At 40.8% G+C, this 14,654-nt stretch overlaps 1 protein-coding gene across 5 annotated transcripts in view; it reads left to right on the plus strand.

Moving 5' to 3' along the window:
* Nucleotides 1–9,077, plus strand: part of PTPN13 (protein tyrosine phosphatase non-receptor type 13) — a 112,078-nt gene extending 103,001 nt beyond the window's left edge. For 4 of the 5 annotated variants that reach the window (XM_084205011.1, XM_084205014.1, XM_084205012.1 and 1 more), the window contains 9 exons: nucleotides 479–561; nucleotides 1,775–1,830; nucleotides 2,958–3,061; nucleotides 4,161–4,309; nucleotides 4,882–4,972; nucleotides 5,634–5,971; nucleotides 6,488–6,703; nucleotides 7,397–7,459; nucleotides 8,625–9,077. In XM_084205011.1, the coding sequence (XP_084061137.1) occupies nucleotides 479–561; nucleotides 1,775–1,830; nucleotides 2,958–3,061; nucleotides 4,161–4,309; nucleotides 4,882–4,972; nucleotides 5,634–5,971; nucleotides 6,488–6,703; nucleotides 7,397–7,459; nucleotides 8,625–8,705 (1,181 nt within the window). In that variant the 3' untranslated portion in view covers nucleotides 8,706–9,077. The remainder of the gene's footprint in view (nucleotides 1–478; nucleotides 562–1,774; nucleotides 1,831–2,957; nucleotides 3,062–4,160; nucleotides 4,310–4,881; nucleotides 4,973–5,633; nucleotides 5,972–6,487; nucleotides 6,704–7,396; nucleotides 7,460–8,624) is intronic. The other variant, XM_084205013.1, reaches the window with a different exon arrangement.
* The last annotated feature ends 5,577 nt before the right edge of the window (nucleotides 9,078–14,654 follow it).

Here is a 14,654-nt window from a genome sequence, read left to right on the forward strand (position 1 = left end):
GAATCCATAGGGTATGGCAGCAGGGTTCTTCCACAGCAGAGAGATACAAGTCAGATTTTATCTGGCATGTCCTAATTATATTTTGTTATTGCAAAGAGTGAGTAGAATCCTGGTTTGGACCTACTGCTGGTCTAAACCTCACTGAATTGCAGAAAAACCACGGGCAGGGGGAATGTGGTAACTCAGTAGCTGCAGCCTGTCCATCAGTTATGCTGTGACACAGATACTCTGTGCAAACAACCTCACATAACATGGCAGCTGTTCTAGTTATAAAATAAAGAGACCTAAAGTCTGTTTATCCTATACAGTAAGAACTATTTTCCAACACACTGGTAGCAAAGGGCCTCAAAAGTGTTTCTTGGTTATTCTGGCGCCTGTATTCCCTGTCTGGTGCCAGACAGGTGGAACAGGATTCACATCTGTGCTCCTGGGCATTTTCTGGTGTGTTTATGCTGTATCTCCTGATTTTCCTGTTCAGCAGAGATGAATGGAAGGGTGACAGAAGATAAGTCTGAGGACACAGACTGTGATGGGTCATCTTTACCTGAAGATTTTTCAGAGGTAGGATGGCAAGAAGCTGACAAGTGCTCTTTCAATTTTTTTCCTTATTGGCATAGAATTGGTGGAAATAACATTACATGTCCTTTAAATGAGAGCATATAAAGGAGAGAGGTAGTAACTTCAAATGGTGTGTAAACATTTATTTTTAAATAGCATATGATTATCATAAATTACCTATGTAAGAGAACAAAGCTTAAAGTTATTTTACACTATCATATGAAGTCCATCAGCTTTTTTTTTTTCAAAAAGAGTGGTAATAAAACTAGTTTGTAAATGCTACTTCAGCTTTTTAATCTAAAAGATTTCAGTGATTCCTGCTCAAAGAAGGGAAGCAGTCACAGTGAAAATGAATGCTGTGTAGACCTTACTGTCCAAAATGTGGGTTGAAAATTTCTTCTCCTGCTGCTTTTTGCTAGGATAAATTCATTAGCTTGAATAACTTCTATATGTGGTTTACTCTTATGTTATTGTGTGTCCTGTTTTACATCAGTCACTGGATGCCTGGGTTTTGTCTCTTGTTTTAAATCAGCAGAACTCTGTCTCTCCCGCACGTCCTGGCTCTTGCAGCTTTCTGTCCAGTTAGTAGAGCTGAAAATCAAATCAGGAATCTGGCTCTGTGTCAATGTGCTCTAGGGAGAGCCATGAGTAAAATTGTCCCGGTATGGCAGTGGAAAAGCAAGTTGGCCTAAAAAGTATAAATGATTTTCTAGAGTTGTTCTTGAAAGAAGGATGGAAATGCCTTCCTCTGTGCTGCACAGTCTTCACTGTCTGCTGAGGAAGGTGTGAATGGGAGTGTGTGTCATTTAGAGGTGTGTTCCATATCCACAGTGTAGGAACTGTGGCTTGACAGCTCTGAGGCAGAAGTTTTCACTATCAAGCTTAGCTCATAAAGGGTTTCTAAGTATTAGAAACAAAAAAAAAGCCAGCTGGGGAAAGATTAGGTGACTCTACTGCTGCTGAGAGTCAGGAGTGATTTTAATAGAGCTTTTTGGCCTTGTTACAGTAGAGTATCTTTCCAAGTGCTCAGTGTTCTCAACCTCTGTTATTTTGGGTTAATGAGATGTCTGAAAGAGGAAAGCCTTCCATTATGTGCTGCTTTGAACTTAGTACCCTTCAGGAATAGTCCCTGTAATTGTTAATTTTTTAAAATTTGCAGTATGTGAATGTTGCAACTATGTCTTTTAATGTGTTTTTGAAATACTTCTTCTTCTAGGCAACGCATGTAAATGGTTGTGAAGACTATTGTGAAGTAAAAGCTGTGCCAGAAAGGTAAAATTTCTTTTCTAGTGTTGCTTGAAAGCAAACCCATGAAGTCTGGAAGTCTGAAGTGTAGTATGTTGGAATGAGAGAAAAACAACAACGAAAAAAACAAGAAACCACCCCCAAAACAAACCAAATAAAATATCTGTGCAATGTCTTGTTGAATTGTTCTATTGGTCTGTTCCTTATTTAAAAGTTGTAATTTTCCTGAATACTAGTCAGCTTTATGTGGTTTACTACACCCTACTGTTATCTGTTGCTTTCATATGTGGTTGTAGCAGGTAACTGGACTGTGTTCAGATGTCTCCAAATAACATAATTTACATTGTGCTAACAGCTGGGTACTTGAATGTGAAGACAACATTCAGTCAATGCTGTCTTCAGTTCAAATCTATACAACCTTTATTAGTGTTGCATCTTCTGATTTTAGAGCACTGCAACTCCAATGTAGAGTTCCTCTGCTCCATCAGCTCCCATTTGGATGCCTGGGGATTACTGTTCTTTCCATGGAGCATGAAGCATATGACTGACCAAGCTGCTAGCTAGCTATCCCTTTGAGCCACTTTGAACTTTAGATATTCCCAAGGTTGTTTTTCTTAGTGAAATAATTTTAGTCCAAGTGAAATTTCAATGAAAATGTATATGGTTTTATGTTGTTAAACTTGTAGGAAGTTTGGGGTTGAGATTTGGTGACATTATGACCTAAAATACTTAATACATTCATCAGTATCTTCAACAAAGCTAGAAAACTTGCAATTGAAAATAGGTACTCAAGTGTAGCGAATTGTGTGAGTGGTACAAATCTGCTGTTGGATGCTATTTAATTGCTTAGCCTTTGAAAAATAATTGCAGTGGTAGTTTTTACTAGATTTGTATATCCCTGGCTCTTTTTCCACTGCTACGTTTTCACATCCCCTTTGGGGATGTAAAAAAAAAGGGTGGGGCGGGGGGGGAGGGGGGCGGGGAGGGGCGAAAAAGTTAGGTTTTTGAGATCACTGGTATAGGGGTCCCGTCCAGAAATAGTTGTAGCTATAAATTACTTTCTGGTGGGGTTTGTTTTTTTATTTTTTTAACTAGGTTGCAAATGTGTTGGTTCTAGGTGTTATTTCTTACTTCCATACCTTGTCCTCTTACAGATCCCCTCCACAGCCTTCCTTGAGCCAGGCAGATGAGGAGGAGATCACGTGGGGAAGCGATGAGCTGCCGATTGAATCAGTCGGCCAGGAACGTGTGAATAAAGGCAAGGACATTTTACATCATCACTGGGAAACTTCAGGGTCACATTATATAAACAGAAGTGAATTTTGAGACATCCTGGATATGTTTTGGGGGTGTCATGACAGGTAGAAGGGGGATTCTAACAGCTCAGCAATGCTCTGGGAAGGATCTCTACATTTTTGTGTGGTAAGTGTGTGAGAGTTAATAGGAACAAGAATTGGCAATGTGTCTGTAGTTGTAAAAAGCTGGGACCAGCTGAGATACTTCCTTCCTCAGTATCTGTCTCACAAAAGCTGCAACAATAAATATATGTTTGACTGTGATTAGATTGATACATCATGTGTTTCACATCCCAGCTACCCCATGCTCAGATTAGGCACTACTTTTATCTTGACTGTCATTCTTCCAGTGCTGGTCAATGTGGCAGAGTGGCATCTGTACAGTTTGATGTGTTTGGCAGAATTTAGTCTTCATTTTTTTTGAGCTAGCATTAGAAATGTAAGTTCCTGAAGTTTGTATACAGTCCTTTGCTTTCATTTAAAGCAGAAAGGATAATCCATGTGATACTTCAGACTAAGTCAGTAGGTTTAGGACACTTCTAATTGCAATACCAGAGAGATTCTTGGTTTATGAACTTTGTTGTGCTTCAGAGAAGCACTGAAGGCCTGATGGGAGGCAAGCTGTTTTGGAAAAAAAAGTCCTTCCAAGAGATAATTGTAAGATGTGCTGTATACATGTTGAGTATTAGTGCTAAAAACAAGTCACAGACTGTAATGTAGAGAGTTCTGAATTATCCCTGTGCATGTCCATCCGTTTTTGTGTGAAGTTATTGTGTGAAGAACTTAAATTTAAAATGTACTTTAAGTTTGTTTCAATGTATTTATTAGAAGTTCAGGAAAATACTCCCCTTAGTCACTGGATTCATCAGAGGTGATTTTGTCTTACTGGTTTTGCTAGTTAATTTGGTTTTGCCTGTGAAACTAAAGAGGAGAGCTGTGTGTTCTCTCTGTGTATGGGCGCATTCAGGAGAAAACAGGCAGTGAACAGCAAGATGCAAATCCAACTGTGAACTTCAGTTTATGTTTCCCTGGTTTTAGCTATTTATTTATATCTTTTGCTAGATTTCCCCCTAGTGACAAATGAAGAGATCTCTGCACTCCCTACTGTGAATGTGCTCCCTGGAGGCAAATATTCAGGAGCCAAATTGAAGTCAGTGATCAGGATGTTGCGTGGATTGCTGGAACAGGGAGTCCCTTCTAAAGAAATTGAAGTGAGTAACTATTTGTCCTTTAAAGTCCTTTTTCCCAGTATGAAACAAAAATAGAATGGCTGGATCATCACTGCCTTGAATTCCACAGCTCTTTAATTGGAAGCTCAAAAGAGATGAAAAGACTTGACACCAAAGACTTCTCTCCCTTCTCCCACAAGAGAGAGATGAGATCAGTTTGAATTCAGTTCATAGGTGCTTTTTGCATCATTCTTGCTTCTGGTAAATTACCAAGTGAATATAATGTAAACAGGCATAGACAAAGGCTGTAAAGTCCAGCTGCTGAATGTGAAATCAGTTTTTTCAAAGTCTTAAGTCAGCCGTGTTACATGATCTCTTTTTTGAGAGAATGAGGTAAAATACTGTAGTGTATAGGGTTTGATTTTTTTTTTTTTTGTTCATTTCATTTTCTTGGCTGTGTAAAAGATTCCTTCCTGTGACTGCATTATTTTGCATATCCACGTTAGGATTTAATTTTTAATTATTCTTTTTGTTAATGACTTGATAACATAACCACTCTTGCTGTTATTTACCAATCAGTGTTTCCTAATGCACATGTAATTGCTTCTTTTCAGAACCTTCAGGAGTTAAAACCTCTGGATCAGTGTTTGATTGGACAAGCAAAGGAGAACAGGAGAAAGAACAGATATAAAAACATACTTCCTTGTAAGTCCTAACTCATTTGAAATTCACAGTTGACACTCTGTTACCCCCTGTATGGTAAGATGGTGGATGGTTTGATTCCTGATCCTAGTAAGGAGGAAAATAAAGCAAGCATTTATGAAGCAGTTTAAGATCAGTGAGCAATATACTACTATGCTGTGGTAGGTGGGGATGGATGTTCACAGATTTTTCAGTTGTTTGAGCAGATCCCATGTCTTAAATGATGTATACATGTGGAAGCGGACAAGGTTCTTTCAGTTTTACCCATACAGGATTGGAAAAACAGACGTGTACTATTCTCAGTAAATGTCCTGCCATAAAATTCTGTGTTTTAGGTGTTGAGAAGTAAGAACTGAGAGGTTAGTTCTATGTGAGGAAAACTCAACCTTTGTTTTTCAGCGTTGCAGCAGTTCAAATCGCTTATCTCACCTGTCTGCTGATTTATATTTCTCCTGCAGACATGTTTTTCTTTATTAAAGGCACTGTTTAGTGTCCTAAATTAAGTATTTAAGTGATTTATTTCTTCTAAAGCAAGCTGTGGAAGCATCAGTGGAGAGAAGTGCTGTGTGAGTGCGTAAGGCTCAGCACCTGTACTGTGAGAAGGTGAGATGATGTGGTGCACAGCTAACATGAGGTCTCTCTCTCTCTTGTGTGGGGATGACAGATGACACCACCAGAGTCCCTCTTGGGGTGGAAGGTGGGTACATCAATGCCAGCTTCATCCGCATGCCCGTGGGGAACGAGGAGTTCGTTTACATTGCGTGCCAAGGACCCCTTCCTACTACTGTAGCAGATTTCTGGCAAATGGTTTGGGAACAGAACTGTACTGTGATTGCCATGATGACTCAGGAGGTCGAGGGAGAAAAGATAAAGTGTCAGCGTTACTGGCCAGATGTGCTCAATAAAACCACCATGATCAATGACAGACTGCGCCTCGCTCTTGTGGGATTTCAGCAGCTGAAGGGCTTCATCATCAGAGTGCTGGAGCTCAAAGAGATTCAGGTGAGTGAATCTAATTCTGCACACTTAAGAGTTTTTTCTCTGTTGCCATATTTATCTTTATACTTCTGGCTTTCCTGCTTTCACTTGCATTGTCTGCATCAAGAGGCAACCCAGGGCTTCTCCTCTTTGCCCAGCGATCATCACTGGGCAGCTGTTCCTTGCTGCAGCTTGTGCTGCTTTGTGACCTTTACAGGAGAAAGCATTTGGGCCAGGCTGTGATTTCATTACACTAATGAGGCTCTAAATTTTGGCTCCCATTGGCCACAGAAGCAAATGTAGGGGTATGAATTCACTAATAATTCAGCCTGGCTGCTTGACTCCTCTGTGTGATCAGCTCAGTCACACTTGTAAATTACTTACTAGTTGTTTCCAGTTTAGCTCTTGTTGTATTGAGACTTTTCTTTGGAAGAAAAGAGACTTTTCTTTGTGTTCTGAGACTTTTCTTTGGGAGCTCCATTTTTTTTTTCTTTTTATTCTTGCCACGTGCCCGATGGTGGTGTCGTTTCCGAACCTCAGACGGGTGAAGTGCGGCACATTTCCCACCTGAACTTCGTGGCCTGGCCTGACCACGACACGCCCTCGCAGCCGGACGAGCTGCTCACCTTCATCTCCTACATGCGGCACGTGCACAAGGCGGGCCCCATCGTCACCCACTGCAGCGCGGGCATCGGCAGGTCGGGCACCCTCATCTGCATAGACGTGGTCCTGGGGCTGATCAGCAGAGACCTCGAGGTGAGTATCCCAGGGGATGGCCCAGGGGGTCTGTTCCACTGTAGGCAGTACTATGTTTCTTTGCCCCTGATCCCAGGCAGGGAGAGCTCTGATATCCAGTGGGTTAGCTCAGGGAACCTCAGCAGCCAGGTGCCGCTTGATGTTGCGAGGACATCTTCTACCAAAGTGGACTTCTGGCGCATGGCATGGTAAAAATGGTGTTGCCATGATGGCTCGGGCAATTGGTGGAAGGAGTGTGTGAACTGACTTTTCCAGCACAACCAGGGATTGCTTTCTAGGGTGATCCACAGGAGGGTGCTAGCTGCCTTATGTTTATGCCCTTCAGTGGCCTGGGGCAGCAAAACTGGTGAATTTCCAAGGAAGGTGAGCTATGTCATGCTTAGCTCAGCAGAGTTTCTAAGCTCCCTCTGAATGTCTGAAACTCTCTTTTCTGCAGGCTTAGCTTAGAGTAAACAAGAGAACCTGTGTCCAGAAAAGACACAAGAAAAGGGGGGAGTGTCAGATGTAGGGCCACACCCAGATTGCCCAGAGACAGCACATACTGGTTGTCTACTAGATAAACATGGGCTGTAGTGAATTATTTGTTTCATTACTGATGTACCTAATTCTATTCCCTGGTTTGATGCTGGGGATGTTCCTTTGTTCTTCATGTCTGTCTTTTTTGTGTGTTTAACTTGTTGTTTGTTTTGGTAGTTCGACATCTCGGACCTGGTGCGCACCATGCGTCTGCAGAGACACGGAATGGTTCAGACAGAGGTGGGTCTGGATTCCCCAGGCATTCACTGAACCACCTGAAGTGCCAGAGAGCTTTGTGATGCACACAGCAATGTCTTTGTGCACTGTAATGTGACACTTGTGTCACAAGAATTGGATCAGATGAGTAGCAGGATGTATTTAACATTTATAAACACAAGCTGTTTTTAACATGCTGTATTGTTTTGATCTGTGTTTTTTTAAAAAAGTGAGCTTTCATCTTCAAAAGCATGTGTTTATAGAGGAGGTCAGCTAAGCTTTTTTGGTTTGAAGTTGCATTATAAACTGAAGAGAAGGTCTAACTGTAGCTGCCGTGAATCAATGATATGTCTTGAGATCTCTTTTGGTAATATATTCATCCAGAAGTTCAGTCTTTTAGGAATAATCTGCATCTAGAGCTAATTAACTTTAGAGATGGTCATCTCAGGGTCTTGTTAAAATCTGAACTTTTTCTTTGAATGGGAAAGAATTGTGAAGTCATAGTTAAAAAAAAAAAAACTGAAATCAAATAAGTAAACTATCAGCCTGTCCCCACCTCACACCCCAAAACATCTATCAGCCCCCATACCTCTATCACTCAGATTAAGCTAAGAAGTTCCACTGTCCTCTGAGTTCTGTATTAGGTGGCATTGGTGCAGTCCTTGAAATTCACATGCTGTCTTCATTTCTGCTTATGTAAAGTGCCTAGTTTCCTTTAGGTAGTTTTGGTGGGAAAGAAAGGTAAATGTCCCATATGAAATATTATCTTTAGTGGCTGAGGAGTGTCTGTATGTGCTTTAAGTTGAAGTTGCATATTTTTCCACTGTGGCCTTTTTGTTTGTTTGGGGTGGGTTTTGGTTTTATTTTGGTTGGTTTGTTGGGGTTTTTTTGGGTTTTTTTTTGGTGGGTTTGTTTTTTTGGTGTTTTTTTGTTTGTTTTGGGGTTTTTTTAGGGGTTTTTTTTGGTTGGTTTTGGGGGGTTTTTTTGTTGTTGTTTTTTGGGTTTTTTTGTTTTGTTTGTTATTGTTGTTGGTTTTTGGGGTCTTTTGTTTTCTTTGGGATTTGGTGATGGTGGTTTTATTTAATAGTATAATTAGTATTAAAAGTGCTGTACAACTGTGAAGTGCAAGTGAGAGCACTTAGGTGTGTAGGCATTTTTCACATGTTCTGTAATTTCCTTTTCCTTACAGGATCAGTACATTTTCTGCTATCAAGTTGTCCTTTATGTCCTGAACCAACTCCAGGAGGAAGAAAAACAGAGAGACAAATAAAAAACTGAAGCACAAGTGCATTTAAAATGTGGAAGCAAGGAGATTGAGAGGCTTTGGAGCATTTTATTTGTCTTGCCAATAGTTTTCTAATCCCTTTCTTCAGTTGCTGTCCAATGCCTTTTCTATGAAATCTCTCCATCATTCCAAATAAGGTATATAGTTTTAAGGGAAAGGGATAGCTCATACAATACCACTATTATCTTCAACCCCATGGATGAACATGTGAGATTTTTGTATAACAATATTTAACAAAGCTGCATTTTTTTTGCAGCTCCATTAATATGTCAAAAAATACAGAAATAAAAATATTTTAATTTAAAAAGAAAAGTAAAGAAGAAGAAAAAAGTAATCCTATACTACTTCCTGCAGTTCTGCAACTGTTTTGGGGTATTTGTGTCTTTCAGGGTGGGGAAGCGGGAGGGATGAAACAGTATTTTTATCTTGTAAACTTTATTACAAAGACCTTTTACTAGTCTCTTTTGAAAGTGTGTTCATGGCACAGAATTTTTGCCCTTCTAGTACAATTAGAGGTATTTTATAGAGGGTATCTTGAAATCAGCGTTTAAGCTTTAAGAGATGCCTGTTAGCATAAGGATAGTAGTGAATGTTTACTGTATCACAGTTAATAATGTTTACTTCATCAAATTTTATGTATATATTTATATACTTTTACACAAAAAAAAGCTGAATTATTGGGTGTCTAACCTTATAATTGATTAGGCATCTCTGCTCTGTAAATAAAAATATACCTAATGTACACTGATCAGTTGGTCTGGGTATTTTTGTGTCCTTGTGACTGATTTTTCTTGGCCTTCCACTGCATCATTCCTTGTGGTTGCTGCCCCTAAGACATAAAGGCTGTGCACATTTTAAGTTTTCAGTGTCCTACTGTTCTCAAGTATCTGTTTGAAAAATCTGGCAGAACTGTGGGCTCCTTTCTGGAGAGTTTCCACACTATGGTGAAGAATTTCTTTTCCCTCCCTCCTTGTTTTTCAGCACACCTCAGCATTGAGACCCTGTCACTTTTTTAGGGGGTGTGTTTGGACTGCTACAGCAGCATTCTGTCAACAGTGTAACCTCCTGCTTACTGCCACCAGGCTTGAGGTTGGAGGCAAGATACCAGATTCTAAGTAGCTCTGTGGTTTAGTGATACTGTAAACAGTCAAAACTGTTCTGATAGAAAATTTTCATTTTAAGGTCTGTGGGAATAAATGCCATCAGCCTCCAGTGGTCATTTGAGGGCTTGGGCAATATTCCTGTCCTAATAAAGCTTGACAAAACTGAAGCTTTTGTGCTGTCAGGAAGGGTGTAAGAGTGCTAATTTAACTGTATTCTGCATTGAAGTGGTAGAAGTAAGTTCAGAGGCTGGTTATTATTCAAGGTTTTGACTCTTCAAAATGGTAGTCTGTAGTGTTCCAGTGTCCCAAAACTGAGGTGACCACTGCCTTGCAAGAGCATGACTTAAAAAAGGAAAGAGCCTTTTCACTTTTCAGTAATACTCTGTATTTTATTCCCTCCAGCATAACAGCAAAACTGTGCATTTTTTCAGAGCACCATAGTTTGAGGAAGGAAAATCAATTCTGTGTAGATAGAAGCAGAGGTAAATTGATTAGCCATGTTGGCAGTATACCTATGTGAAAGAGCTATAAATTGAAGACAGAAGATTTTTCAAGACAACAGTTGTATACAGGCAAAGTAAGTAAACACAGCTAGTTAATACACTGCAGCTGCTTTAACATAAATGGTGAGTTCAGAGGGTTTGGGCATGTCTGGGTGTTAAAAACAAAAGAAGGTGTTATGGTAACCAGATAGCATGGTTAAGGCAGTTAAATTCTTCTTTTAAATGTTTTCAGGTACATGCCAAACAATGTAGAAACAGGAACAGGTTTTGTATAGCGTGCTGCAAGTACAGCTCAAACAGCTTGCATCAGATTACAGTTTATGGGAAACACAGATCAGTAAACAACTCCAGATTTTGCTGCTTGTCCTCGCTGATATGATGATGATCTGTGGTGTGTTATACCAAATTTCCTTTCAATGGTGGATACACAAAAAAGCAGAGGATAACTAACTTGACCTAACCTCCCCTTCCTCAGAAAAAGGACAAATACACACACACAAATAAAAAAAAAAGGAGAGATCTGCACCAAAAAAAAAGAAAAGAAACACTTGCACACACAAAGTATTCAGGTGTTGCTGAGAAATCATGCACGTATCGTGAAAGGTGGCGTTGGCCTCTTTTGAGAAGTACTCTGAATTTCCTTGGTGTTCCAGATTGCAAGGCAAGATGTATTCTATTACCACCTGTATGGGAGTTGTCTTTTGTCAAGTGGGCAATTTTCCTTATCTCTCTCTCTGAGTGATCACAATCACTCCTCCCTCACAGGGGACACCTGCTGATAACAGGCTACTGAATGTCACCCCATGACTGATAAGAACTATAACATCCCATTGTGAGATGCTCCGCCCAGAGGGAGGAGTCAAGCATTCCCACCCAGATATAATCTGGAGATTCTGACACACCACACAGCTTTTTCTCCACTGGATTCCCCAGAGGAACAGCAGCTGCTTCTACTTCCAGGGATCTGCAGAGGAAGAATACACCCCTTTCCTACAAGACTCCCCTGCTCCAACAGAACCACGCCTGACACTCCAGGAGGACTGCAGCCCCTTTTCCAACTGGACTGCTACCAACACCCTGACCAACAGCGTGTCAGGTCGAGTTCTTGTTCTAGTGTATTACATTGTTTTATTTTATCCTTTTAGTTTTTTTCCCTTCCCTATTAAAGAACTGTTATTTCCTGCTCCCATATTTTTGCCTCAGAACCCCTTATTTAAAATTCATAGCAATTCGGAGGGGTGGGGAGGGTTTGCATTCTCCATTTCAGGGGAGGCTCCTGTCTCCTTTAGCAGGCACCTGTCTTTCCAAACCAAGACACTTGGGCTTCTGTCTCAATGCTGAGGGATAGCATATTGAATAAAGATTGAATGCTCTCTGGTCTGACACTTGCTGAGGACACTGGAAGGGTTGTCTGTTTTCTGGTAAGCAGGTGGAACTTCTCTGTGACACCTGGTATGGTCACTTTGGGTGAAACAGATCCCACAGCTCAAAACTCATTATAAAAAAATGGATGTGCTTATGCTGTGGGATGGCTTAAACTGGATGTCTGTGGAAAATCTGGTTGGAAATATGTTAATCTTATTCTTCAAAGATTACTTAAAATCATTATGCCCTCTTTGAACAAATGAGAAATAAAATTATTAAGCAGCCTAGTTTCTTGAAAGGAAAATTGCTGTGTGTTTTCTTACTATGCTGACTCTATGATTTGCAGGGGCAAAAAATCTTGAGAGGCTTTTTTTATATAGAACTGGGATGCCTTGCTGAGTAAGCATCCAGGACATGCTCCAGCTGAAAGGGATTTTCCTTTATATAGGTATCTGATTTTTAGCAGGAAGTGTACCAGACTAGGGGAAAAACTGACATATAATCCATTATAGTTCTAATTAAAGAACTGACCCTGTGTGTTAACCCAAGAGAGAAAGGATCCTTTTGTTTTTCCAGCCAGAATTAGCTGACAGAAGCACAAATGCTTTGCCACACAAGCAGCCCTGTGCCATTAGTAGTTTATCATATCTTAGTTTTCCTTGCTGGTCTTTGCCTGCCAGAGAAGGGCAACAAAGGAGGGATTCCAGTGGCTCCTTGGAAACTGTTTTGGTGGTTCATTGCTGTTGTTACTTGAATGATTCTGAGCAGCTTCTTTCCTTACAACTGAAGTCCTTCTAAAACTTACCTGCATGGGGGGAAAAAAAACATTATTTGGGGGGAAGTTTGAATTTGTGACATCTGCTGATAGGCAAGTCACTGGGGCAATGACTTGGGGCAAACATCAAGTGGCTTGTGGATATTGGCACAGCTGAAGTGGAGAATCTGTCCTGTGCTACCTTCTCAGTGCAGTTATCTCAGGGGTAAACTCAGGGAAACGTTACTCAGCATTTAAGCAGCTCCAAGAGGGCCGTTAGCAAGGGCTCTGAATATTAAGAGCGTTCATTCACCAAATATTTATTCAGAGAATGACATTCTCCTGGCTGGGTAAAGTGGCAAATAAATGAATGAACAAGCCAGCAGAGAAGAAAAGGCCAACTCAACACTGGGAAATAAAATGCTGACAAAAAGTAGCCAATACAAATTAATGCTTTATTGGATATACTGAAAAGACAATGAAGAGCAGACTTACACATACATGATGAGATAACAAGCTCCCATGGCACATGGTTCTGAGTAGTGATTGCTGCAAACTGGAGCACAGCCACTGGGTTGGAATTGGAGGTAAACTAAACTTCTGGATTCTGTTTTTTGGAAGATTCCTGTTGGAACTCAGGACATCCCTTTGGGAGTCTGGAGTTGCCAGGACCCCTGCCAGGGGGCTCAGAGACCCTGGCACACAGCCCAGAACACCAGTGGGTTTGATTATGGGCCGTGGAACAAATTGCCAGCTTTACCTGAAGATCTAAAAGCCACAGCAATTTAAACAGTGTAATAACAGTTATCACAGGCTGTAAATGTAGGTTTTGGGATTTTTAGTATAAGGGTTTTGGGGACAAGATGAGGGACTTGGGTGTGTCTAGCTTTTTTTCTTCTTCTCTACCTCCATCTTCACTGGTTCTGTTGGCACTTTTAGGGTGGTTTAGAGTAGAAGCTCACTGTCTAACATAGGTGATAGGTATTGGAAAATAAGTGTAAACATGCTACACACAGTTTTTAGTATATAAAGATAACACCACCCTGGGGGCAGGCAGAGTGCCCGGAACTGTCCTGCTGAGTGGACCTCAGCACGACAGGAGAAAGAATTTTATAGATAAGATACAATAAACAACCTTGAGACCGAGAAATGAAGAGTCCTGACTCCTTCAAGCACTGGGCTGGGAAAAGAGACTTTCCAACTTTTCTCAGGGTCACTCTGACAAGCTAGAGACCCCGACAATTCCTTCTGGAGTTCCTATTCAATTTCAAGTGACCTGTCCAGTAGAGTGTTGACTGATGAAGGTGTTATATTTGACAGTGGTGAATCTGTCCCATCTTCTGGGCATTGGAGAATTTGTGGAGTGGGATGTTTCGCACCAGCCTCTCCCATGAGGGAGTGAGGATGAAAAGGACCATTTGTGTCTGAAATTTTGGCCTATATAGAGCTCTTGCAGATACACATCTTGGTTCATCCAGTTCATGTCAGCTTCTGATAAAATTAATAATAGCCATTATGGAAAGAAAATCTTGTATTGCTGTGGACATGATGACTGAATTTCCACTGCTGCTTTGGGTAAGCAAACAACAAAAAAAGGCAGAACACCACGTCCTGTGGCTGACATTCAGACCTCAGTTTAAGCATCCCTTCTTGGGCTTAATGCCTAGTGTTTTGTGTTGGCCAGCCCAGTGGGCTCTGCAGGGAGCTTTGCTTCTTAATGAGATGTTAGGAAAAGGGTGGTTGGTTTTGTTTTATTGAAGTGCTGGAGAGGTCTTGCTGGCTATGAGAACGTGACTTGAAGGATAAATCACTGGACTGGGAACAGATTTAAGTGCTAATTTCCTCAAGTGGGTTCTAGGAAATTAATTTCTTCTTCCTTGTACTGTGATGACCTCCATAGTCAAAAATTTTCTCTGACTGTACAATAGCCAGATTCCCAAACAAATTATTATCTCTAAACAAGTTTACTTGGTCACAGATGTAGCCTGGTATCCAGTAACAAGGAGCTTTGTATGGTCTGTTTTGCCTTCTCAGCTCTCTTTAAAGCCATATTGGATATTCCTGCACTGTCCTCAAAAACAGATACATGGAGATATCCCATTAAAACCCCCTTTCCTTGAAGCCTTGACAGAGGTGGAACTCTAAGCTTCAGTAAAGAAACTTGATTTTGGTTCCACCTCTAACATTGCTGAGCTTCCAGATCAAGCCT

The sequence above is a fragment of the Fringilla coelebs genome, assembly GCF_963513975.1.
Source record: "Fringilla coelebs genome assembly, chromosome: 4".
Taxonomy (NCBI): domain Eukaryota; kingdom Metazoa; phylum Chordata; class Aves; order Passeriformes; family Fringillidae; genus Fringilla; species Fringilla coelebs.